Raw genomic sequence first — 27506 nt, 5'->3', positions numbered from 1 at the left:
TTTAATCATTTATTTAACCTAAGGTAGAAAAATATCAAAGAGCTAAAATCATTTTTTACATATATTTTTTGACAGAAAATTCAATTTCTTTGTGAAAAAATAAAAATCTGTTATGCTTTCTCCGGTACAGCAATAATTTCAGCAAGGAAAAAGATTTTTTTTAACTGAAATTAGGACAAATCTAATCATTTTACCTGTCAGAGTCCACATCAGAACACTATAATCCAAAGCCACAATTTTCCTTATTAAATCCCCAGAAAAAGATTTTAGCAATTCTGCAAAAGGCACCACAGCTGATTTTCAATCATGCAGCACCACAGGTTTCAGGTCAGGCAGGTCTCTGAGGAGGGACAGTAATACAATAACCCAGTGGCAGGCCCCCATTTGGACATGCTGCCGAGGGGAAAAAGCAAAGGGAATCCAACCATTCTTTACAGGTCTGTGGGGGGGCCTGTTTGAGTCTCTGCTGTTCAAAAGGACAATAGCCACTGACGGACGGACGGAGATCATTGAACACCTATGGTTTCCGTGTCTTTGAAGGGAACACAAGGAGATGGACAAGTACCGCTGGGACCAGCGGGCCGCTCCCGCGCTCCTGCTGGTCTGTCAACACCTGTGTGCACGGTCCCCTCCCCTAATCCCAGTGATCAAAGGCGGACAAAAAAAAAGACACGATTTGTTTGTGCGCACAGAAGCAGGAGTGGGCGATTCACCAGAGACCAACTTTAAACAGTAATCGTTTATTCTGACTAATTCATTATAAATCTAAAATAATAACCATCTCTTTTAGCTAAAATCAATAACTGACTTCACTCTCTTGTAGCGTGCTATAAAAATAACCCACAAAATGAGGCAAAGTTAGATATGAAAGGACAGGGCCAAAACAAACAAATGATAAAAAATGATGCAAAGTTGTCTCCAGATGGCCACCGTCTTTTCACTGAACTAATCTGCTTTGGAGCCACGTTTATTTTCTACGGGCTTTTTCATTTCCCAGATAAAAAAGCAGCGGGCACGGCTATCTAAGAAGCATCCAGACATGCATGACTACGTCTTTTTAAAGCAAAAGCAGAACTGCAGTGCAGAAAGGAGACATATGGGCACATGTGTACAACATATCCGTGCACAAGCACACACGCCCCGAGTCTGTTTATTTTGAATCAAGCTCAACTCTCATGAGTCCTCTGGCGAGCCATGGGGATCCCAAATTTAAATAATACACACAAGTTAGGAAATCTCTTCAGGTTATTTGGTCTTTCCTCTCATTTTGAGGCAACAGTTCGGCTGCGCAGAGCAGGTGTCACATCTAAAACGGGAGACTAACCATTAGCTATTGGCTGCAATAGTGGGAGTTTTTGTCCGAAATGTTGGCCTGATCTGACATTTTGGCCTGACTGTCGGCTCTGACCACGAGTCGGAGCAGGGTTCAGAGTCGATACAAGGGTGAGGGAGAGACTGCAGAATTATGCTGGATACTTGAGCAGGATGTGCTGGGAAGGAGACAAAAAAGAAGGCGGCAGAGACGGATAGGAGAAACAGAGATAAGCTCTTGCATAGTTTGGCTACTCGCTGTCTCAAGTGCTGATCTGCTCTCCTCTGAGCCTCAGGCTTTAGCCTCAGCCTCCTCCACAGCTCCCCGCGTCTCTCTCAGTATAGAGCCCATCTGATCTGCCACACAGGCCTCCGCCAACTCTCATTAAACACTTTGGAGACTAAGACAAAAATACAGATGAGCTTCCCTGGCTCCACACTTTTCCCGATGAGAGGTGGATGCTTACATTTAGAAACAAGAGTCATCCCGAATGATATGTGGTGCCAGAATGTGGAAGCTGATAAGATGTGGTGTTTGTGAAAGTATGCCTTTGTGTGTGTACCGCTCTGAAAAGAACCGTGCTACTTTTTAAATGTAGACCATCAAATGGCCATCGGCGTTTCAAAAAAAAAAAAAAAAAAGGGAAGACGACGGCGGGCAGTAAAGCGTCTGAATGTTGCTGATTTCAAATTTCGAGTCATTTCTTACAAAAGAAATTTTCATGCAGCTGACAGCATCCCTTGATCCCTAAAGAATGAATGCAGCTAAATTCAGATGACTAATATGGTTAAAACAAAAAAGACTGCGACTGCAAATTACACAGCATAAGCTGCTTACAAAAAAAGATCATATTTTTCTGTTACTCGTTCCAAATCCCAACACTAGAGAGCTAATAGTCAACCCAGAGTTTAGATAATAAGTGGGAAAATTCATTAAATCATGCAATTTTAAGTGCATCATTTAAAAACAGAAAAAGAAAAAGACATAAAATATACACAGAACATTACTTTTAAGTTTGCAAGTGATTCTGCACAAATAGCCTATCAGCAACTGGAATAACTGAAATCACCATGCAGACATGTGAAGGCTGCATGCACAGTCATAATTACTGTAGTTATACAGTAAGTAGCGGTGCTCTTTATGAAAAACTGATGTGAATGTAAAAGGACCACATTTAAATCACTTAGCAGAAGCTGTGAGTGCATGCTTGCAATTTGACGCTATATTTGTAGCAGAAACATCCACTGATCTTGACCAGCAGTTTGCCGGCTCAGTCAGGTAGTGTGGCTAAGCAGCTTCGACATCTTCTCGTTTGATCTGGGAAAGAGATTCCACATCTGAAAATAAGTTCTTCAGAAAATGAGGAAGTGTCACCACTCCTGTAAGTTGTGCCAGTGAGTAAAAAGAAGTGCACCTGTCTGAAGGCTGTCACTCTCCTGGCTAATAAGAACACAGCTGTGCTTCCATTAAGTTATAAGTAAAATAGACCCTCCTTTGACAATTAGTGGAATTGATATCTTAAATAAAAAAACACAATAATAAACATATTTGTAACACATTCTGTAAAGAAAAGAAACACCATAGATAGAGGTGTTCTTTATTGGAATAACATTTTGGAAATATGAATTGGAATAAGCCATGGATACTACCTGAAAATGTTTGCATAAGAAATCTTACATAATATTTACCCAACAAATATGTACATTTTGAAAATTTTCAAATAGTGATCATAACTTTAGTTTTTGCAATAACTTCCCTGAATATCTACTCCATTTTTTTATTTTATTTTGGATTTTATTTTGATATTTGGAGCCAATTGGAACGTTTCATAAATATTACATTAAAAAAAAAACTGTATGATACATTTTGAATGTATCATTACTTGTTTTAGCTTAGATAATAAAAACATAGAAAGTATTGTCAGTTTATTACTATTTCAAACCAAGTTTTTTTTTTTTCCACAAATGCAGAATAAGAAAAACTTCTAATTTTGTGGTTGTATAACTGAACTAGATCCATTTTATAGCACCATCAAAAGGATCCATACCATCAAAGCATCCCATACAGATGAACTTTGTGCCTTCCTGCTTGATGACTAATTTATTTTTTCTAACTATTTCCTCTTTTTGTAACCTTTGTAAATAATCTGTGTTAAAATATTATTATTAGTCAATGTTCTGTAAATTTGTTTGCATTCAATAAAGTTAGAAAAAAACACAGCTGTGCCTCTGGTTAGCAGACAAAGATCAGCTTATGAACTCACTTGCGGTTATTAAGCTAACTCATCACCTTTTAGGTTGAATAAATAGGTTGAAATAAAAAACAGTAAAGAACCCACTCAGATGAAAATTGTACTTTTTTGTGTTTTTTAAGTCCTGCTCCAACTATATTTTTATCTATTGTAAAATCATTCCCATTATGCAATTTTTAGCCAAAACCAAAAAGCCTGTGGTGTTTATTAAGACAGATTTTCTGCAGTGCGGCAGCTGGAGTTCATCAAAAATTCTCCTTCTGTTGGCCCGGATATGACCCTACATTTATCCCAGCATTCCTTTGTTTACACGCTCTTCTGCTAGCTTACAGCACCTTACAGCCGCGAGCTAACATTAGCGTTGCAAAAAATAAAAAACTACGAGCAATATTAGATCTATGGAGCCGTACAGTTTTGAGCCAGATGAGAGCTCAGATTAGGAAAACAAAGATGTTTATAGATCTATTTGTCTGCAAGTGGATGCATCACAATTGGAGTGGAGAGACTTTGTAGCCTCATCATAGTTGCCGCCTATTGTAGTTGCAAACTTGAGCTTTTGTCAATTTGATTTTTTCTACTCCTGATCAATTACAATTTGAATAAAGAAATACTCAGAAAGTTTTAATCTTAAATCTTTTATATATTCAATTCAGTTTATTTATATAGCCCAATATCACAATAAAGTTGTCTCAATGGGCTTCACACCGGTCATTCTACTAATCCAGAGTGTGCATAAAGCCAAGTGCAAGCAGATAAAATAAGATGAGGAGTTCCACTGCGTTCTGGTCCATCACTTTACACTCAAACCAATCTAGAGCGATTCATCAAGCCATTGTTTTGCAGCATCAAACTGCAATATTTTATTATTTCTGTCAGATGAGCACTGAAACTGTTTGTGACAACTTTTATATTCTTTAATTCAATTTATAATGTAGCATTAATGAGTCATGACACTTTCTGATGTGGAGGATGTCAAAAATAATTTCACAAACGCCTCTCTAACACGTCTTATCGCTCCGGTCCTCTCTATCCCAGTGCAGTCAGGAAATTCTGACAGACTTCAAAATATGTTGCTGTGATCAATTTCCAGGTCACAGAATAGAGAGATGGGATATAATGAAGAGCAAATTCAAATGATTTTTTTTTTTTTTGCAAAACTAGATTATTCCTATTATGACTTTTTAGAAATGTTATACTTGGGGGGAAAAAAAAACACAGTATCGACATTTTTTCTCCCTAAAGATACAAAAACAGAATTTTAACCCAATTCCAAAAGGATTTGTTGTCTCCCCAAACCTACAACTAATCAACAAACTGTATATCAAAGTACCACATTATTCAGATGTAGAATTGTTTTATCTATTTGACACCAACATTTTATTTTAAAGCAACTAAGATTTGTTCTGGCCTTAAGGATAAAAAAATATAGCTGTTAAGTTATTTTAAATTAAAAAAGCTACCTTCCCACATACACCTTGGAAATTTGATCTAGTTTGTGTGAATCAAATACTGGTAGCTATAGAAAAAAAAAAACAAAAAAACAAAAAAAAACCAAATTGGAATTGTATGTATTATGTAACTTCTCGTTATTTTTGGTTAGTTGCATCCATGAAAAAGCAGAGGGGTTAAAAAAAATGCTTTAGTGGACGTTGGTGGACAGAACAATATATTTAAATAAAATTAAAATGAAAAAACATTTACAAAGAACACAAAATTAGACTCTAATTGCAGTAAATTTACTTTTAAAGCAGCATGAAACCTTTAGGAGTAATACAGAATTCATGGAGCATTTGTTTTATCTCTTTTGCTTATTCTTCATTATTTTCCAAAATATGATCACAAAATCCACTATTTTCAGGGGAAGTTCCTTCACTCAATTACCGACATGAGGCTCAATGAGGCACATTTTCTTTGTGATATTGGGCTATATGAATAAAATTGAATTTAATTTACTATTAAGATTGTTTTGTGAACAACAATGAGCTTTTTCACATGTTAAAACAACAAATGTAAGACCAAACTTTGGTCTAAAGCAGTTTGATCCTCCCAGTACAGATATTTTTCACCACATTTGCAGAATTGTATGAAGAGAAAATAGACTCACATGCACGTGCAATTCCTGATTTGTGTGTGACTTTGAAATTTGTGCGTGCATGATTCTTGATTTCTAACTCATACAAAGTCTTCTGTGCATAAGTACAAAATTATGGAATAAAAAAATACAAAATACAATTTACACATGCACAAATTAAAATTACAACAGTGTGAAACAAAATTATGCACAAATCTGTAAAATCTTGCACACATCACTTGTTACTCATGCACGCTCAAATTAAAAGTTGTGCTAAAATCAAGAATTACACACGCAAAAATCTGGGTGAGTCTATTTTCTCTCCATAGAATTGTACGTTTTTTTTTGCAAACATGTAGCTTTTTGCCTTGAGAAATGTGTAACTTTGTTTTGGAAAGTAGTAATGTATATATGATTGTTGATTCAACTGTTTTCTTTTCATAAAAGAGATAAAATACAAAGATTTTTTTTTTTTCTATTGTTTATACTGGTGGTTCCATATTGTCGTAACGGCTGACTTTCTTTATTTTCGCTCAAGACTAAACTAAAGTGAGCAGTCAGGACCTGAAAGTATGTCTGCACACCAGAGTGTTGGAGTCAAGTGGCATTGTTTTGGTGAACTCTGGCCTTGACACGCACTCTCCTACGGTGCAAACAGCTGGGGCTGTCTTTGCTGCTGATGCTCTTCTTCAGATGAGTAACAAGTGGAAAAGAAAGGATGTAAAAACCACACTCTGTTTCCAAACAACAGGACTAACAGGTGTAAGTGGGGTCATGTTGCTCGAGCATCGCTTATCAAAAAGTGAAACGAAAGAAAAAAAAAATCTCTTTGTCTTCCAAAGGCTTATTGGGATTTTGGCCGCAGCACCTTTGTGGTTGGAATTACACACTTTCTCCTTGTGGAGCAGGAGGAAGGTAGAAAGGGGTCTAACAATAGCAGCCCAGACTGACATTAATCTCCTTAAGCTTGGGGAGGTCAGAATCAAGCCTTGCTGTAGAGGAATGTTAAGCATCCTTGCACCCCCCACCCATTAGCTTTAATTCCATCACTTGTTGCTTTTGTGTGTAAGAAAAAAAAAAAAGTCGACGCAAATCCTAATTTTTTTCTTTGCATTTCCTTTGTCTTCCCCCATCATGCTTTAATTGAGCCAGCCGTGTTATCTATACTCACGCGTGACATCTGGTGATGTCTTTACAAGGGAGATGTGTAACTGAACCCCTCGATTCACCGAGGAAGATAACCTCCGTTTTAGGGGAGGGAGACGCTGCCACTGCCAGCGGTGTTGGATTTCCTTTTTCCGCTATTAGAGCGTGGGAGATTTCTCCTGTGGTCAGCGTGGCAGCAGCATCCCAGCTCGAGGACACACTCAGGCTTTCTTTAAATGGTCCATCCTCTCCTTTTTAGCTTTGTTCTCCCGTTTGATGTATCCGATTTCATCCGACTCCACCTTGGATATTTCATTGTGCCCCCACTTCCCCGTCTCTGCCTGTCAGCTGGTTAATGTGGGCCTGTAGGAGGAATCAGCTTGACTTCCACAGATCACTGATCAATACAGGGTGCTCACTATCAAGCAGGACAACAGTTTCCCAGCAGAGACTGGACCGGCAAATGAACCGGTCTCAACTTTTGTCACGTCAACACGACGCACAGCTTGTCACAATTCAACTTTTTAGAGTTGATATTTTCTACGCAGCATGGGAGGCAAATCATAACAGATGCACTAGCAGGTGTGACACAGTTCTGTGACTGGTGCCAGGGTTTTTTTTAGGAATCAAAGTTCAAACCGTGCACAGAGCAAATGATAGTTAATGTGAAGAACAAGAAATCATTTGTTGGATGAGGCCTTATGTTGAAGCATCTTACATTGCTGTGTAAGCAGTCTAATTGCAGGAACCAAAAAGAAAAAGAAAAGAAAGCTGAAGGGCAGCTACAGCTACAATGATGACTTGTAGATGCAAGAAAACAAGAAAGGAAAGCAATGAGAAGCCAAGCGGCAGACAACAAACAGGGATGCCTGGGATTACCTGGACAGGTGGCCACGCAGGCACTTTTCTGCACGTTCTGCCCCTCACAGGATGTGCCTCCGTTCAGTGGCGTGGGGTTGGTGCAGCTGCGACTCCTCTTCTGCCAGCCACGCCCACACACAGCGCTGCAGGACGACCAGGTGGTCCACGTGGACCAGCCGCCGTTGACTGTCGAAGCGGCACCATGGGGTTTGAAAAGATGAGGAAGGGGGAAAGTTGGAAGGAGGGATGGATGGATGAAGGGACAGAGCAGCCAGGATTACCCGACATGCAAAAAGGTGTTGCCCTGCACTTCAAAAACAAAAAATAAATAAATAAATAAAATCATAAATGCTTTCATACTTCTTGGTTCCACACTGCAATGTATGAGCTGGAAATATACGGCCAAATCCAGTGAGAACAAAACGTGATACCTTCCCATTTGACACCTCGCTTCAGACCATCACACAAAACCTACAAAGTTACTACAGGACAATTTGAACACTCTCTAAAGCAGGAGTGCGCATAGTTTTTTGGCACGGATGTTACTTTTGGAAAAAAAAAAGTATTTAGTCAGCCACCAATTGTGAAAGTTCTCCCACTTAAAAAAGATGAGAGACGTCTGTAACTTTCATAATCGGTATACCTCTACTATGAGAGACAAAATGAGAAAAAAAAATAGAAAATCACATCAGTTCCTTTTTAAATAATTTATTTGCAAATTATGGTGGAAAATAAGTATCTGGTCACCTACAAACAACCAAGATTTTTTTGGATCTCACAGACTGTAGTTTCTTCTGGAAGAGGATCCTCTGTCCTTCACTCGTTATCTGTATTAATGACACCTGTTTGAACTCGTTATCTTTACATAAGACACCTGTCCACAACCTCAAACAGTCACACTCCAAACTCCACTATGGCCACAGCCAAAGAGCTGTCTAAGGACACCAGAAACAAGACCACTGCTGATCTAACTTTATTCGAGGGTTCCCCCGTGGGGTCGAAATGATCACAAAAATGGGGAGCAAAATCCCAGAACCACTCGGAAGGACCGAGAGAATGACCTGCAGAGAGCTGGGACTAAAGTAAGAAAGGCTACCGTCAGTAACACACAACCCTATCAGGGAGTCAAATCCAGCTGAGATCATTTGGGTGATTTACAAGAGGATTGAGAGAATGTCCAACGGTCAGATGAAACCAAAATAGAACTTTTGTTAAGAACTCTACCGTTTGAAGGAGAGTGTTGAGTTGCCTCCAAAGAACACCATACCTACTGTCAAGCACAGGGGTGGTAACATCATGTTTTAGCAAAGGGACCAGGAGGACTGAACGTGTAAAGGTAAAAATGAATGGGGGCATGTATGGTCGGATTCTGAGTGAAAACCTCCTTCCATCAACATTGAGGAGGAAACATGACTTGGTCTGTCAGCATGACAATCCAAACACAAAGCCGGGTAACCAAGGAGTGGCTTCATAAGAAGCATTTCAAGGTCCTGGAACGACATAGCCAGTCTCCAGATCTCAACCCCATTGAAAATCTTTGGAGAGAGTTGAAAGTCTGTGTTGCCCAGAGACAGAGACAGTGCCAATACTTTACTGCTCTAGAGGAGATCTGTAAGGAGGAATGGGCCAAAATACCAGCAACAGCAGAAAACGTTTGACTGCTGTCACTAACAACAAAGGTATATATACTTATTTTCCACTATAAATTCCAAATAAATTATCTAAAAAAATATTTTCTGGAATTATTTTCTTATTTTGTATCACATAGTTGAGGTATACCTATGATGACAATTACAGGCCTCTCAACTTTTTAAAAACTTGCACAACTGGTGGCTGACTTAATATTTTTTTGCCCACAGTATATATTTAATTTGATTGTTTATTGAATAAAATCATGTATTATAAAACCTTAATCACATCTTATTATGAAAAACAGGTTTTAAAATGATTCAGACAAAATAAATTGATACATTTTATATAAATAGTTCTGTCATTTTTATTTCAACAGCTTTTTGAATTGGACGTAGATGTCATGTCAATGGCGCTGCAGTGCACAGTGTGCAAACAATCGAAAGGTTCCATGTGGTCTGTTTGAGGTTCTTTTTGAGTGACTGACCTCTGACCAGTGGGGGGAAAAATAAGGCAGCTATATTTAAGGTGGAGGCTGTCGCTAAACGCTCACATATTTCTGACGTTTAGAAGGAATGTTAATTAAGGTACTTAAAATATTGATTGGATGATGGAAGTTCTTTTTAAAAATCATCTTTTCTTTTTTAGTTAAATTTTTTTGATGGCCTGCGATCTACCAACACATCCTTCACAATCAACTAGTCAATTGCGTTTGACGTACTGGGCACTCCTGCTCTAAGTTAAAGCAAAAACATAGTTATAAACCAGACAAATCTTTATAGTAAATTCATGTTATTCAAGCCATTAGAAGTATAAATAAATAAAAAAATATTCACAGAAATACAATCATGTTTCAGAAGAATGATTAGTGGTAATATGGTCATCTAAATTGTCCTTCAAAATATTCACTGTGGATTTCAAACCCCCCACAGGTCTTTATATAAACTCAAGTGTTCCTGGAATGATAGAGCACTAGTGTATAATTTATTCCTCTTTCATATTTGAAACTCCAAAGTTCAGGAGGTCTAAAAACTCTGCACTCTGAGTTTCTGTTATTGCAGCCACGTACTGAACCCAAGCTCATGTTCTAAACCTTAACTGTCAATTTGCACATAATTGGAGCTATACAGTGTCTCTCCATCATGGCAGGTGATTACATCGACTCCTGCGGGTTCCGTCTCTGCATCTGCTTTGTTTCCCTCAGATTATGGGGTGCAGAGATTCCTGATTTATTGACCCGAGCAGCGCTGTTGTTCCTCTCTGTACATACTCCCTTCCTAATTCTCCCCCCACCTCTCTAACTCTCTCCTGCGCTTGTCGTGGCTGAATCATTTCCTTGCCCTCTCTATGCGATTGATTGCCCGGCACAGCGAGGTAAATTGCCAGGCAACTCGGCCCCTGATTACCTCTTAGCACAGAGTGCAGTCACACCAGCCAGGTCTTGTTAAAATGCATCTCTGGCCCCCTGTTGAACCCCCTTTGAAAAGTAGCAGCTATTATGACTTGCTACAGCTAGGTAGATCTACTTGCACAATGTTCTCCGTCTAATGATTTTTCTTTTTCGTTGCAGGGTTAAAGAAACAGCAGCAGCAGCTGTAACACATCCTTTTAAAACAATGCCCTCTGTTTTGTGGTTGAGGTGTGACACCATCCATGTCATTTTCTCTTTTTGAAGCGCTCAGTCTCCACGACTTTAGATATGCGCGAATAGTTTCTGTTTGACAAAACAAGGCAAGCAAATAAGAGTGTTATTCTATATTATTTAAGCAAGTAATTAAATATGATTAATACTACTTTATTATTCTGCTGATCTCTAAGTGGATTAATAAATGATGAAAAAAAATATAAAATATTGAAAATTTAATTTAAAATAATACAACATTACCTCTTAATCCACATCTAAATCATTAACTATTCCGTTATATTATTCAATTATATTATAATATAATATAATATAATATATTATTATATTATTCAATATTATATTCCGTTTTCTATAAACTGGCCAATCAGATTCCTCAATAAAAGCATGTTAAACATTCAGACTGACTTTCAAGTTGTTCGGGTGTAAACTTCCAACAAGCTCACTCCTAATTGGCATGAGTGGTCGTTTACTCACTGATGTCGTCCTCCGTATTGTGAAAAAAAGGCTACTGAATGGACTTCATTTTGTTGGGTGGAGTCACACTCCCACACTAAAGTTCTCACAATTGTACATTTTTACACTTTATTTGTTTCTTTCCATTTCACATTCGTCTTTTGATGTTTTTAGTCTATTGTGTTTTATGACTTTTTATGTTTTCTATGCATGTTGATGAAAGGTGCCCTACAAATAAAGTGATTGATTGATATTCAGTCAATGGTATAAATTGATCCAGCTTTTTGTTTCCTGTAGCAAGTCCAAACACCCAGAAACAAAAGCCAAAAAAAGTAGATTCTTATTATTCACAGCACTTTTTTCACATAGATTACACAAAAATCTCATCAGCAACACTTCAAAAAATTCTAATTTAAGTTTAATTTTTGCTAAAAAGTAAATAGATATATTTAGCAAATACTTCAAAGTAGTCAGAATATTTCTAAGTAATCTTTTCTGGTTTGACGTGAGGGGCTTTGCTCATAAATAACTAATCCCCCTACATTTCTCTTTACATCTTCTCACTTTGCTGATCTAAACAGTTTTGGGCAGCAGCCGTCGGCAGAAAGCATTTACAGACCGGCCACTGACAGCCCATGAATTTTGAAGTATGGAAACACAAGTTTGCATGGCTGCCATGCCTTTCACTGTAGGTGTTTTTGTGCACCGCAACCATTCAAGCACACGGTCGCACTCCGCCTGTGGAATATGCACTTTCACTTCAAATCCACCAAATCAGCATTTAGCGCAGGGCTAACTGGATTCACGGACGTGTTTGTTCCTCGCTCTGGAAATGAGGTCTATCTGGATTTCACAAACACGCCAGCTTTAAACCTCCGATGACTCAGCATGCCTCTTATAGAAAAGTACAAAGTCAGTTTGAAAATTTTATTTGGAAAAATGTTTGGCACAAATATATTCGAGTCCCTCCTAATGATTTTACAATCCATCATTGCATCTTTTTTCATGTCAACTCCGATAAGTGTCAGAATTTGTAACGTCAACATTGTTTTATTTGCAAAATATTTTTTTGCTTTTGAATCCAAAGCCTTTAAAAATCCTCAGTGACACAAATATGCACTTACTCTGAATTTTAATAAAGGTCAGTCAGCTAATCAAGCCAAGTCATTAATTTCTGCTGTTAATTCTTTTTTCTATGTGGATACGCACCAGAGGGGAGACGTCAGCCATGACATCTGAGATTGGCTTCATTTATTTCCCCCTGACTGGACGTCTTTACCTTTTTCTTTTTTTTCCGTCATTATTTGTGCAGATACACATCTGTGATTCATTTTCTTGTTGACAAATAGAGTTGATATGCACAGGTTGTCAACATGTGTCACTCATGTGCAGCTTGGAGGGTTTTTTTTCCCTCTGTACAACTACACAGAAAATCTGAACAAACAAGTATGAGCAGCAGAAATGTTCCGTGCAGGAGAGCATGCAGAGGTTAATGTGAAAATGCGGAATCACAGAAGCACCATGCAAACTTCAAATTACCCTTTTGAGCTGCTTTGAGAAATTCGAAACAAAAACACGGGGCTGCAGTTAGCCCCTAGTGTGCAGCAGTGTGACGTCCACGGGAAGAATCAGCACCTACCAAAAACCAGGACGGTGGCGGAGTTGCTTTTGCGCCGAGCGACGATGTTTTTGGCCACGCAGGTGTAGTTGCCTGTGTCTGCCAGACGGGCGGCTTTGATGACAAGATTATGATCGGCCGTGATGACAAAATTGGGGTCGGCTGCTGGGTCGACCAAATCCTCGTTTCGCTGCCACTCCACCTGAAAAGGCATTTTTTCACGGTCAAAGTTGGTTGCAACTGAATGCAAAGTTGACACTTCCACAAACATAAGAGGCACTTCTTCTCAGGAAAATAACAGACACGTTGATATGACACCAAGAAGGCATTTATTTATATAGCCAGCTGATTTGACCTCCTGTTGGTCTTTTCGCTGAGAGGAAATTGCTGTATTCTGCAGCTCCTGGACATCTGCTAGTTTTCTGTGAATAGTTAGTCATGGCTCATGTAAGTTCTGCGTTCTCTTCCACAAACCAAAGGGGAGGTTATTACTTTCTTGGTGTGTTCTCAGATTGGCTTGCATGTTTTTTTTTTCCTTCTCTCACTTGACCTTCCTCAAGAGAAGCAACATTACAGCAGCATTGTTGCTGGCATTACTGCTGGTTGCGATACACCGCTTAATTGGGCTTTCTTCCACTTGTGCGCTCGCCGGGTTTTCTCCTGTGGCGACTTCTGCTCTGATGTTGTTCTGGGGGTTGAACCTCAGTTGGCACCTTCCTTCCCATTTCTCTGCAAAACTGCCCGTGCACTGTGATTCTGTGATTGGCTTGTCTTCCGCCTCTGGGTCTCGGGGCTGTCTGAGTGGCTGGCCTAAGCTCCCGTTGTGTTGTTATTAAGGCAGTTAGTGCCTATCTGGGACTGGGAGGATGCAGCACACCAGGTGAAACAGCTGGTACAACTCTGGCCCTCTAAACACAGATGCACGCCAGAGAGGAAGACAAGCCTGAGCAGAGCGAGTGAATGTGAGAGACCGAGCATGGAGCGACAGCAGAACACAGAATGAGATAAGGACAGAGTGAGGCAAATAGACCCATTAATTATGGATGGGCCTTTAGAGATGCCAAACGGGGAGAGAATCCTCCTAGCTTATCCTGAGTGATATGACAAGAAGATGTGAAATATGGCTTCTTAGAGATGTAAGAGAGATAATAAATCAATAATGTGGAATAATTAGAGGTGTAAGTTATCCATACCAGGTTCATTTGTGGAATTGCATGGAGCTAAGCCCTCCTAGCATTAGTCCAGCTGGAGAGGAAGGGTAAATAAAGGCTTGAAAAAAATCTGTCTCACCTCAGCTGGTGGCACTCCCTCGGGGGGGTGGCAGCGCAGTGACACCTCTTGGTCCATCGCCACCTCTTTGCTTTGCGGCTCCTCTTCAAAGTTCTTCCTCAGGTCTAGCAGGAATACATGCGGTGAAGAACAAAACCCAATTCAGAAGGTTAAAAAAATGAAACGATGTGTAACGATTAATTGACAAATTGAGTTATATTTCTACAATCCAATCAGATTGATCTGTCTGAGGCAAGTTGTTAATCAAATAGACCTATATTTAATCTACATTTGATTATCTCGCAAGAAATGGAAGGAATCTGGAAAACTTTACCTGCACTGTTCAGGTATTTATTTCTAGGTCACACTGGTTGAATTTTTTGCTAAAGATGTCCAGAATTTGAATTTTGAAATGAACCAAAACTGATTATGAATCGTATCAACAACCACTAATTATGAAATGAATCGAATCACTGTTAAAATGAATTGTCACACGCCTACATAAGCCTTTTCTTGGTGACGTTTCTAAAGCTCAGTCCGGAAATATTCACCCGTGGCCTCGCTGAGCATGTCGCACTCTAGTTGGCCCCTAAGCCACAGTGGGATCGGAGGCAGCAACCATGTTGCTTATTACAGGCTGGCTGGCTGGTTCAGAGATGTTTGTCTGCTGCCAGAGGGACCGGCATCAAGCAAAAGCAATTGCATTACCCCTCACTACCTCCCACTCTCCTCTCAGTGGCATCCGGCAGCCTCCAGCCTCCATCTGCATGACGGCTTGGAGCAGCCACACGAAAACAAAACCCTGAGGCGCCTGGACAAGATCTCCTGCAAGCCTGGCTGGCTGCATGGGGCTTCGCATTACTTTCAATGAGCCCTCTTCCTGCTGCACCGAGTCCCGCCGTGTATTTGTAAGCTCCGGCTGTGAATTATCCAGGTAAAAGTGGCGGTGTTTGCTTCAGCGGGAAAGATAAACGCACATCTATTTGTACCGCATGAGCTATGCAGCTGACAGGTCGGTTTGACTCAAAGCAAAACAATGTTATTACAAGGGGGGTCTAAGGTTGAGATATTTATCCTGTCATTACCAATCACACTGTAAGAAATATTAAGTGAAACTGAGATTTTTCTAACATTTAAACAAACTACAGCAGATGCATTTGGACTGGAAGACACTGGAGGTCTAACAATCTTAAAAAAAAGGCTTTAAAGTTTAATAATATAAGGGGCTGAGTGCTGTATTAGTGTCAGGAACATCGGCTGATTCATCGTTATTCAAGCATGTGTCTGATTTTCATCCTGCGTCTTTCTGACTTTGTCAAACTCTCAAATCAGGACAGATAATGAATGGGTGTTTTCAAAACGGCTGGAGGTTTGGAGACTGAGCCGCATTCGGCTCCGTCTGAACTGTTCCATATTTATGTGGGAATTAATAGGCAGAATGCTTTAAAATGCTCAAATGTAAAATGGCTCCATCTAATAAAGGTTTTGAGGCAGCAGCGAGGGATGTTCCTGTGTTCCCCAGGCAGATTTATGATTGCTGCGCAGCAATAAATTTCAAATCTGTTTTTATTCTTGTTACTTTCACAGGGATCATTGCTGATGTACTGTAGCTGGTGAAAAATACGCTCATGAATACTGAAGTTTAGTGGTTCTTCTTTTTCTTTCTTAAGCTGCCTTCCAGAAGATTCATTAGTACCCAGACCTGCCACGTTTTCTTTTGCAATTTAAATCACATTTAGGTGAAATGTAAAACTGCAGTGCAACAAATTGAGATGCTCTTTAAGATGAGCATGTTAACATGTTCTTGTGGGATTTTTCTGATGATGGAGGACATATATTAAGTACATTAAGCTTAAAATGTAAATTCTTTGTATTTTTTATTTTATTTAAATCATTATGGAGTAGACGAAAAGATCAAATTTGTAATGTAGAAAATTAAGCAAAAATATAACAAAAATGTTACAATCAAAATTATTGATGACAAATTAATCATTTTTGTGTGATTATTATTATTAAGTTAATTAATCTAGTTAAACTATTTTTAATCAAACCTAATACTTACTGTCAAAAGCTTAATTTGAGGTATTTTCATTTTAATTGGTGACATTGTGGTACAATAAAAGATCAAAATACAAGTAAAAAAGTAACTTTATGAAGTTTTTCAATATAACAGACTTCTATCCTTTACTTTTATACCAACAAAGGGTATTTTTTTTCAATCTGGAACAATTGAAAACATTTAAACTAAAACAAAACATCTGGACCAGAGTGCTCTGAATAAACAGTTAAAGGGAATAAGAACCCTTTTCCAAGCAATCCAAAAAATATTGACCACAAAATATGTACTAATACTATAATAAATATGTTGACAAACCTTATTCTACAGTTTATCGTCTGATGCAATCATCCCTCAACGTATTAAATTAATTTACGATAATGAACATCTCGTTCCTGATGGTTTGGGTTCATAAGAACAACAAAGTCGCACATTGATGATGTCACAGCTTTTATACGGACACAAATACATGAACTGTAAGACATGTTTTCATCTAAGTTAAAACGTTCATGCAAGTAAACAGTTGGATTCTTGTTTTTATAATAGAGAACACAACAATAATTACAGACTGAGTATGAGATTAACACATTTTTAAAAAATGGCACACTAACTTATCTGTAATTAATTAATCGCGAAATAATTTGACACCATATTTAAAAGATCACTATTGAAATAGCTCAAAAGATGATCAGAGTCAGTCTTTAAATCACTTTTTAGACTGTGTCCCCAACCCCTCCAAAAAGGGGCTGGCACCCTCACAAATCAATTTAAAGTGCACTCACAAGCAATCCTGATGTACGCCTTCTGGCTCTTTTGGGTTCCGGTTGTGCTCCAGGCGACACACTGACACCAGTACTCATCCAGGCCGAAGATTTTCTCCACCTGCTGTCTGGTGATGTCAATCGTCACCCACATGACGGGCAGGCCTGCCAAGCAAGCAGCAGAAAAAAAAAAAAAATCAACACATGAACTCTGAATGACGTCCAGCATGTTCGAAAGCTAAACGATAAAGCGAGAAACAAATGAGCTACGTAATAATAACAAGGAAGAAAAAAGAAAAAACACCTGGAAGAGAAAACAAGCAGACAGCCATAATCATATATAAACAGAGCAGAGCTTGTTTACTGAGGAAAATGAGACAAGAGTCTCACAGCTATCCGTGCTGTAATTTGCTGGGCGTAAAACAGCAACAGTTAGGAAGGAAAAACGAACAAACCAGACAAACGGTGCAAACACAAATGTTCAGCTCTGCCAGCTCCTCTATTGTCAAATCCAGAAAAGGGTGAGCAGATCCCAATCTATGAAGTGTTTCCACAATGGTGCTGATATGAGATGCTGCTGTACCACATAGTAAAAATTGCTTTTTTTTTTTTAAAGAAAGGGAGGAAAAGCCCTGGATAAACAAAGCAAAATTGGAAGCTAATCCACTCTACTGCACAGTCCAAACAACACAGGGTTGTGGGGAATTTGTCTTTTTCCTGAATGAGAAGTAACCCTTCGTTTTATTTGCCTTTGCCTATATGTTTGGGATTTGCCGTCGTGATTATTTTCTATTTTAAGCTTTAAATTTTTTTCCCCCAAACTGTGGATCCCTGCGCCTTTACTCTGATAAAGAGATTACCAGTTTGTTGGGACTCCAGCTTTTTCTCCATGTAATATTTTCTGTTTTAGAGATACGGGCACAGAGGCTTTTTCCAGTCACACGGGACACATTATGGTTTGACGAAGCGTTCCTTGACAGAATATTCGGAACCAAAAGGAGGTATTTACTTGAACTTTTTGCATGACAGTGCAGTTGTGCTCTTTGCTCACACACTTGATTTATACCTTCCAGCCTCAGACGGGAGCCCTGATGAAGCACCACCTGTCAGAGCAGCAAACCTATACTGCAATTAAAATATAAAAATTCTGGGATTGATAAAACCAATCACATTCATTGCCTTTTTTTTGGAAAATATTTGAATTCAAACTCAAAACCTATGGATCTCGAATTGACACAGAACTAAATGTTGTAGTTCCATGAAAAGCCACTAGAGGCAGGCAACAGAAGGAAGTGATTTCTCAATGACTCCCATGTTAAAGTCAGATTTCAAAAATATTTTACAGACTAATTCCTGAACCTCACCTTACTGGGGGCATCTAATTATCTTATGATTATCTAACGAATGTTTTGTCCCACCCTAAATTCCCTTACAGGGGGAGTGAAGTCAACCTACTACAGGGTTAGTTTTGGCCATGAAGAATCCAACGGGTGCCATCACAGATCGCCTGTAACCACACACATGGTCACACCAGCAAATATTAGTGTTTAAGTGCAGCAGATTTTCCTAAATGTGAGCACGGTAAATGGAAGTACATCTGCTGTCAATCCAGGCCTGAAGCACCTCTCTGAGCATCAACATCCCCCTTTCCCTTAATGTTGTCACAGAGTCAACAAGCGTGCTCTCATACCTGCTTCCACAACAGCTAATTATAAAAAATAAAAAAAAATAAATAAAAATTCTGTATTTCATCTGCTTTATTAAAATACTTATTAACTCTGGATTATTCAATAAAAAAATAATAAAAAACAAAAAAAATCTGCTTTTTGTTGTTTATTTTTTAGTCTTGCTGAAGTAAACCTCTTTTGTTACGAGTGTTTTTGAGTTCATGTTTGACGGTGAGTGTTTGGCACACTGAGAGAGCACCTAAAAGCTAAAACAAACGGCTAAAGTAAGAAAATGGCCACTGCAGAGAATGAACAAATGGAGCAGAAGAAATTCCTCCTTTTTTTCCCCTCAAAATTAGAAGCGTGGAGGCTTTCAGGTTTCCCCTTAAAACTTAAGAGAAAAAAATACCATTGTTGGGAACAACAGGGATTGAACTGAACTTAGAAAATTTGTTTTTTCTTGGAATGTAAAATTCTATTGCAGAGATGTGCCAATCATATCTCGCATAGAATGGAGGAATAGCTTTTTGTTTTAATGCCGTGTGTGGCACTGTGCAACAGTGTTTGATAAGAAGCTGCAAATGCAGGAAAATCAATATGCAGCATGTTCTCAAACATCAAAGTTTAAACAAATTCTGAGAAATCCTTCCAGCCCTTAATGTGAAGAACAGGAAATATCTGACGGCTATGATTTATACTCAGCACTGAGCAGTTTATATGCTCAAGAGGGGAAAAAGAAGGTAGGAATACATGCATTTGTAATCTGGCAATCAGTGCAGTTTTCCAGTTAATGTGTTGTTACAGTAAAAATGCATGCGATTCAAATAAAACCATCTTCTTTTTTTTAAAGTTGGAGGGTGAGTAAAGATCCATATGGAGCTGCAAAGCATGAACAATGCAAACCTGAGGTGAGAAATCCTAAGAAGAACAATTTGAAGCTCTGCTTGCCAGGCTAATTGCATTCTGTTCCCTTATCTCTTCCTGTCTCCATAATTACCTGCTTTCTGTGTCTGACACCTTCCAGTAACACTCCTCTGAGTCTCTCTGTCCAATTTCACTCCAATTAATAAGTAGGACAAATAATCTCATCACTTGGTGAACAAAATAATTTTTTTTTGTTGATAATTATGGCACAGGGCTTTGTTTATTTTAATGTTTTGTTCCTTAATTTGCAAAAATGGCAACAAATTCAGAATAAGATTAGACTTTAAGATTCCATAACATGAATGAAGATAGAGCATAGATGTTTTAAAGTAATACATTTGAACTGTTCTTTCTAAAAAGCTACAAATCGAGTACCTATGCCATCAAATGAATGATAATTAAAACATGAAATGATTCCCTCAGCCTTGGGTTGGTCTGTGGTCCACTTCAAAATGAGCTCATATCCCAAATCTCAGAGAAGTCAAGGTGGAAAATGTAATGGGTGATTATGTGGCAGACACAGTATGAATCCTAAGCTTGCAGCTGGAACCATTTTTTTTTTTTTTTTGGTAATGGAGTGCAGTGAAGCCCCCTTAGCAATCTGTACTTTACTGCAAAATCTCCAGAAAAGTATAGATCTCTGCCTGTATTCATGCACTTCAGAAAACATGAGGACAAAAAGAAATAAAATGAGTTTACTCAATGTAGAAATTAGTATGTCTCAGTTTTGTGCTACAGGACGGATCATGATACATGAAACTACACTCTCTCTTTTTTTTTCTTAAGTGATAAATATAATAAAAAATATAACCTTATCATATAGTATGTCAATACATAAAAATACAAGAATACACCAAAACAGATGGAAGCAAATCCTTCAGTACCTTTAAATAAAACTCTCACAAAAAGAAAAAGCATGAAGACAAAATATATACATTTTATTGGATTTATGCATGAGAGACGGGAAAGCGTAATAAAATGATTTACTTCTCACTGGAGCATCAAAACTGCATTATGACATGTTTTGCATGAAGCCTATTAACAGTAATTGGGTATAGTTTCTGCTGTTGGATGCAAATAATCAGTGGAAGAAAGTCCATTAAAGGAGTCCATAAAAATGAGAAGTCTCTTTGAGTTTGAAGAATCGCTTCCATTACGTTAGTTGTAAGGAATAAACACGACTTTGAGTTGCTGTCAGATGCTTTTCCTGCAAGAAAAAAAAAACATCTGCATGAGATTTACAACGGGATAAATCTGGGTTACGGCCCCATCATAAACATCACGGTGATGTCTCTGCCACGGCGTGCGGATCATCCAGAAAAGCAACGCTCTTTATAGCAACAAAACGCAGCAGGAGTGTGGAGAGAAAAAAAAAAGGCATTGAAGCCCTGAAAATATTCACAGTCAAGTTTACTGACAACTACGAGCAAGAAACCACAATTTGAAAGCAGTTCAAGCAAAATGTGCTGCTGGCGTACTATAATACAAGCAAGTAACATCAAACAGTAAACAGGAGTTGAAGTTAGCAGACAAATATAACGGGAGAAAAATGGCACCAACCATCACTTTGGCAAAACTTGGTTTTGGAATTCTTGCATCCATGATGGGAAGCGGTGAAGACATCAAACAATCCTATGATTTTACTTGCTGGAATTTGAAATGAGCTTGAAAAATCAGGTGGGCAAAACTTAGCAAAGTAAGACCAAAAATATTAGAAAAGTTAAGGAAGTAAATGCATGTATTTTTATGAATAGGAACAAATCCCTTTCTTTGGTCTTTAAGAATGCAGAATCCTAGTCTCTCTGTGTCTCTGTGTCACATTTCATTAGACTATACAATAAAAGCAAAGCTTTAGGACACATCATAAACTGGAAATGTTGCAGCTATTGATTTATGTCCCAGAGTGCGTTGGCCTTTTATGTTTTCTGGAGGGAGATACAGTGAAATGTTAATGATAGCAATGCTTCCATGTTTTTATTTTGCTGAAATTTCCACAAATTGTTCTCCCAAAATCTAAAACATGAAACCCTGCCTTAACTTTTCATTACAGCCTTCATACATGTCACCAACTATAAGTGATAGAGGTCCAACTGCAGTTATGAAGTCAGTGTTCATTATGAAGGCTGATTTGAGAGCAACCCTGTAATAAATAGAACTTAAATAAAATAAATAAATAAAAACTAAAGCCAGGTTAATCATGAAGGCTCATCACAGATATGCAAATAAACTAAAAATGTAATTTGCAATACATACTATTTAATCCAGTGAGACAATGGTTCAACTTTAAATTAAGTGCTTACTTACAGTTGGGTTTCAAATGACTTTTTTCCCTTTAAAAAATAGATTTAATACATTTTTTATACTTATGGTTTAACAATTAATCTGAAACAATTTATCCAACCAGATCGATATGTCTGAGGCAAGTTGTTCATCAAATCAAATTGGTTTCAAAATGCAATGAATCGATCTACACTATAATCGTTCATGAAAAATACCATTTGGATTGAGACATGGCATGTTTATTTTACTATAACGTACAGACAACCGAGTGCCATAACAGCGGATAACGCTTGTGATAGCAACATAAAAAGATCTAGCCATCATTACAGTCCAATGTGTGCAAACGTGACCATTCAGTGTGGTAGAATGTACCGAAAATGTATTATTTTGATATGGAAAAACAACAGTGAGCTGACCTTTAAGAAACTAAAATGTGAAAGGATTTGACATTAATTCTTGTTTACTTATTTGTTTGTACACATTTAATTTACACTTTATTATCTTGTAAGAAACACAAGACATCTGTAAAACTTCAGTACCAGATATTTATCTCTGAGTCACAAGGGTTGAATAAAAAAAAAAAAAATCGATTTTAGGTCAGTGATAGTTCAAAAGGAACCAATATTGAACCACAAATTTTGAGATATGAATCGAATCGTTGTTAAAATTAATCATTACAGCACTATTATGTATTTAAAACAGTGTTCCCTCATTTATTGAAGGGGTTCCAATCCATACATAACAAACTATAGGTGAAATCTGCATTTACAGACGTTTTAAGGCAGTAAAAGCCCTCATTACACTCTAAACTTTTCTCAGACTGACAGGACATCTCTGACATCTCTTGTTTAAAGTTCAAACCTTCATAGTAGAATGACTATGAAAATGAGTATGAAAACAAATCTGCTCATGATGTGAGATTTATAACTGCTTGAATTCTGTACAGGAGATACAGGAGAGGGATGGACAAGGTCAATAGCCAAGGACAAAGAATACGCAAAAAAAAAAAACTATAAAAACATGCAAAGTTACACTGAAGAAAATCTTGAACCGCGATACGACAAGGTCACACTGTTAACATTTTAGATTTGACCTTTTGAAGGTGGTAGGTGAAGTTTCAGCTCAGCTGCCTCACCTATTTTACAGCTTTCAGAATAATAAGAGGAAACTGATGACAGCTGTTGAACAGAACATTTATATCTAACGTTCAACTAATATTTAGTTGAAGAGAGATAAAAATGATGAAATGAACGTGATCAGGTTGTGATTCTGTAAATTGAATCACTGAAACATGTAAAAGCCGTGCATTTGTTCAGTCTAAAGAAAGATTTAGTCTAAAAAGAAAGATGGTTTTGGCAGAGAAAAACACTGAAGCTTTGTGTTCTTCCACCAGAATTTCATAGTTTAAGAAATTGAAACAAAAGAGGATGCAGAAGTGGTTAGGTTCATGAACAACCTGACCTTACTTTATGTGCTGGAGCTTCTCGCTACATCTTCAGGCAATCGAGCACAATACAAGATCCACTCGCATACAAACAAGACAAAAGGACACAACTACACTTTGTGTTCAATGTGTGACAAAGACAAGATTATTTACACATGTGCTCTATTGAAATGAAATAAAAAAAAGGAGAGTAGTGGTTGACAAAAGAAAGGAGGTCACACTGTGAGAGCTCAGACATCTTTTTCTGAAAGTGTGTGTAAATGTGTGTGGGTACGATGAAGGTCCCTTGAGCCAACAGGGGCCCAACACACACAGGGTAAACATCACTGGACTCAATCCCGGGTGAGTCGATATTGGGCTTGTCTGAGTGCAGGACTTTATTTTTCTCCCCCTCACTCTTGTTTTTGCAGGTTCTGACCTCAATTCCATAGGGGTCATTTGCTTATCAAAGGCAAGGACTGGAACTTGCAGGTCCTGAGTGTGTTCATTGTGAGCAAGGAAATTCAATTAAGCGACACCCCTACAGTGTGTGAGGCTTGGATTCATCAGAGGATATATGGGGATTAGGGCTGGCTGAGTCTACATCAGGGGACTGCGCCGTTTCAAGGCAGAGGGTTCACCGTGGTTGAGGGTGGAATCACAGATGAAAGCTTTTAAGAATGCACTGTCTGCAAATCCTGGAGATCTGTCAAAAGGAGAACTGTAAGTGTTCTATTTCCTCCCCTGGATCTTCTTTGTACCAGATGGCATCAGTGTCATCATCAACCCTGCGAGAGTCCAAAGCTTTTCTACTAGGAGGCAACAATGCGTTTTACTGCACTCCAATTTAGCTTTTCCGTATAAAAGAAAGCTAGATACTAGGCCAGCGTGTCAAAAGCAACTTGGGATTGCATCAACTTGTCAAAATGGCACTCTAGTCTGTGCTGTATTGCCAGGCGTAAATATTAAAAAGTGGGCCTTGGGTCACTGATCCAAGGGCATAAGTGCCTTATCTTTAAGTCTTCAACCTGCATTACCATGTAAAGTGCTGCGGTGATGGGTGGCTCATGCTAGCTGATGCAGAAAGCTGAGCTTGGCTGCTGTCATAAGCGTCAATTTCCTAACAAGGATAATGTGGCCTTCTGAGTGAAGCATCGCTCTATTAAACAGGAGGAGACAGCAGCAGCAGGAGGAGGAGCTGGTGGTGGAAGGGGGGGGGTGAATGTGCCAAAGTGCAGAAGGAATACGCCAGGACCTTCTGTGGAGGGTTGTTGCCGAGGCTACATCTCAAGTCAGTGGGACAGTGTTTTAGGTCAAGGCTCTGCCTCCGGTTATGACCAGCTTTTCAAGAGCTTCTTTTGATTGAGCTGTCCATTTTCCACAATGGATGCGCACTGCAAGGCCCCCGCTGATGCACCCAATGTCGTTACAGATTATTCATGGCTGACAAACAGGCGAGCAGGTAGAGCTCCAATCAATCGGGCCGGGTTCAGCCCAATGCCACGGCAAGGAGACCAAGGAGTTTTGACTGCAGGAGAACGTCATGAAAAAAGGATGTCGTAAACCAAAATAGGTTTTATAGGTGATCGCATAATGAACATATGGAATATTTAAAAGTCCCACTTTGATGATCTTTTGAGCTATTATAAAAGTGCTTTTTTTATTATGATTATGCAGTTTATAGTCAAAATAAAACAAACCTGTGTGGTTTTCTGGGACAGATTCAGCATTTATTTCAGTTCAAACGTCCTTTCATTTAATTGAAATAGTCTCCAAAGTAGAAAGCAGGAGCAGGCTTGGGTTTGGACACAGCCAACATAACACTATTTTATGCTTGAAAACAGAAAAAAAAGTTTAGTTCAGTAAATGTGTCATCGCACAACAGTAGCACAAAAAATATATCCTCAGTGCAAAAGCCTTTTTCCTTTGAATACCACACTTCCAAAGCAAAGAGTCTATGATACCTGTAAGGTGAAAATGAGCTGTGGAGGCAGAACAGACAGGATGTTCAGGACAACAAACTTAATCTAACACTTCAAACGGCTTCACCCTGCTGAGTACGCCCAGTTTGAGGAGGAGAATAAAGGCTAAGAAGCCAAAATCAAAGCTTGCAGAGCACACAGTCAGCAGCCTCTGCTATCTTTTACCGGTACCAGAGATGGAGAACGAAAAGCTATTAGGAGAATCATGACGTTTCTGGGGCTGATGAAAGATGGAGGCTAAAAAGATGTGATATGCTACCTGATCCACAACACTAACATACTTCTCCAGCGTTGTCACAAAAAAGGTTTAAACTTGTTTTATAACACACAGCGGATTGAGTCAGCCTCAATTCCACAATCAGCTTTACACAGAAGGAATTCTTTTTCATGTTGTTGTACTTGTTTATGTTTGAAAATGTACAAATATGAAAAAAAAAACACTCTGTTCTCAAATGCCCTTTAAGTTCTGAGTGGAGTGAGCATGAAAAACAGGTGAAGGACTTCATCTATATGAGCAGAAACACAAACAGAGAATGAAGGGACTATTTTCATACATAACACACACCAGATTATAAGGCACATTAAGTGAACACAAAAAAAATCATATAATGTGGCATGACTGCACCACCCAGAATGGCTAGAAGAGCCGGGAGGCAGCAGCTGGTCAGAGGGGTCAATGGGAAGTTCTGTATATTCTCTAGCGAGCTGTGTTGTTGTTGTTCATGTTTGCCTCTTTTATCTCCAATAACCAGCCATTCACAAGAGAGAGCAACACGCCAGATAAGTCAAACTTCACAATAACTCTTCACATTGGTTAGTAATAACACATTTAATTAAAAAAAAACTCATAATATTACATTAAAGCACAGTTCGTGAAACACCGCCAAGCTCCTGACAAAAGATGGAATCCTCCGACAATCCATTAAGCTTCGTATTTTAACAAAGTCGTACTAAAAAACATTTTGACAGACTTTTGAGAACAGTGTACCACAGAAAACTCTTTGAGGTCAAGAACACAACCAAAAGTCATACATAAATGTGCACTGAATTATAAGACATTCTGCAAATTTCTGTGGAAAAAAAAAAGAAAATTGTATTTTTAACGTTCTTGTGGGATTTCTCTAATGATGATGGACATATATAAAGAAAATTAAGCTGAAATTTGCATTTCTGAATATTTCTTTATTCAAATCATTATAAATTAGGAGCAACAGAAGAAACGAAGTTGGAAAAAGAGCTTATTTGTGACGTAGAAAATAAGCTGGGTGGGCCACAGGCTCACTGCTCTGAACTCTCAGCGACGGGAAGAGGGGTGGGGTTGCTTCACATCAACGACACCGCCCACCACTAGCCTGCAAAATCTATGTCCAAGAAAAAGACTGAGGTTTTTTTTTTTTTTTTTTTGGCTAAAAATGGCATAATCAAATTTTTTTTTAAAATTACTGGAAATGCTTTCAAATATATCAAAAGACAATTGGAGATGGTCTTTTACTGATCAGAAAATTGCCCTTTTAAAAACAAATATCAATAAAAATAATTTATATTAAAACAATATTAAATGCGTGGAAAATCCTTAACCCTTTAACACAGAAGTTTTAGCTCCAGTGTCAACATTGTTTGAATTACTATGATTATTCAACTGTTTATGCAAATAACAAAACTCCAGCTACCATTCTGATGGTGAGAAAAGGAGCTTTGTGAGATTGCGCATCGATGCAAAGCCGCTTTTCTTAGGTAAAAGAGTTACGGCATGTCAAAGGTAGCATGTTATTTAGATGTCGCCAGCCGTATCTCTGGTGTTAAAGAGTTAATAAAAAGCATATGGATTATAATTTAAGCTCTGATAAGATATCTCTCAAAAGAGCTAAAATGTTTTAATCATCCGAGACAAACTGTGGAAAAATTAAAACCTAAGTCTTATTTGGAAATGGTTGATGGTGCGTCCTCCAGGCCAAAGACGAGAGGCCCATCCATCTTGTTATCAGCTCGCAGTACAAAAGGCAGCACCTGTGATGGCGTGAGGGTGCATTAGCGCACGGGGTACAAGTAACACTCAGATCTGTGCAGGCCACATTAATCCTCAATGATGTTGATGGTTCTGGAGAAACATATGGTTCCACTAAGATACAGTCTTTATCTCTGAAGGTCTACTTGCTTA

The 27506-nt window shown here is 38.5% G+C and overlaps 1 protein-coding gene across 4 annotated transcripts in view; it reads right to left on the bottom strand.

Annotated features, from left to right (window-relative positions):
- unc5a (unc-5 netrin receptor A) overlaps positions 1–27506 on the bottom strand; it is a 157494-nt gene that overhangs the window by 34139 nt on the left and 95849 nt on the right. For 2 of the 4 annotated variants that reach the window (XM_024283746.2, XM_024283747.2), the window contains exons 3-6: positions 17094–17237; positions 14277–14380; positions 13008–13188; positions 7660–7827 (exon numbers count right to left, since the gene is read on the bottom strand). In XM_024283746.2, coding sequence (XP_024139514.1) covers positions 7660–7827; positions 13008–13188; positions 14277–14380; positions 17094–17237 — 597 coding nt within the window. The remainder of the gene's footprint in view (positions 1–7659; positions 7828–13007; positions 13189–14276; positions 14381–17093; positions 17238–27506) is intronic. The other 2 variants (XM_024283748.2, XM_024283750.2) reach the window with 1 other exon arrangement.

The sequence above is a fragment of the Oryzias melastigma genome, linkage group LG10, assembly GCF_002922805.2.
Source record: "Oryzias melastigma strain HK-1 linkage group LG10, ASM292280v2, whole genome shotgun sequence".
Classification (NCBI taxonomy): domain Eukaryota; kingdom Metazoa; phylum Chordata; class Actinopteri; order Beloniformes; family Adrianichthyidae; genus Oryzias; species Oryzias melastigma.
This window is presented reverse-complemented; position numbering and strand designations above follow the sequence as displayed.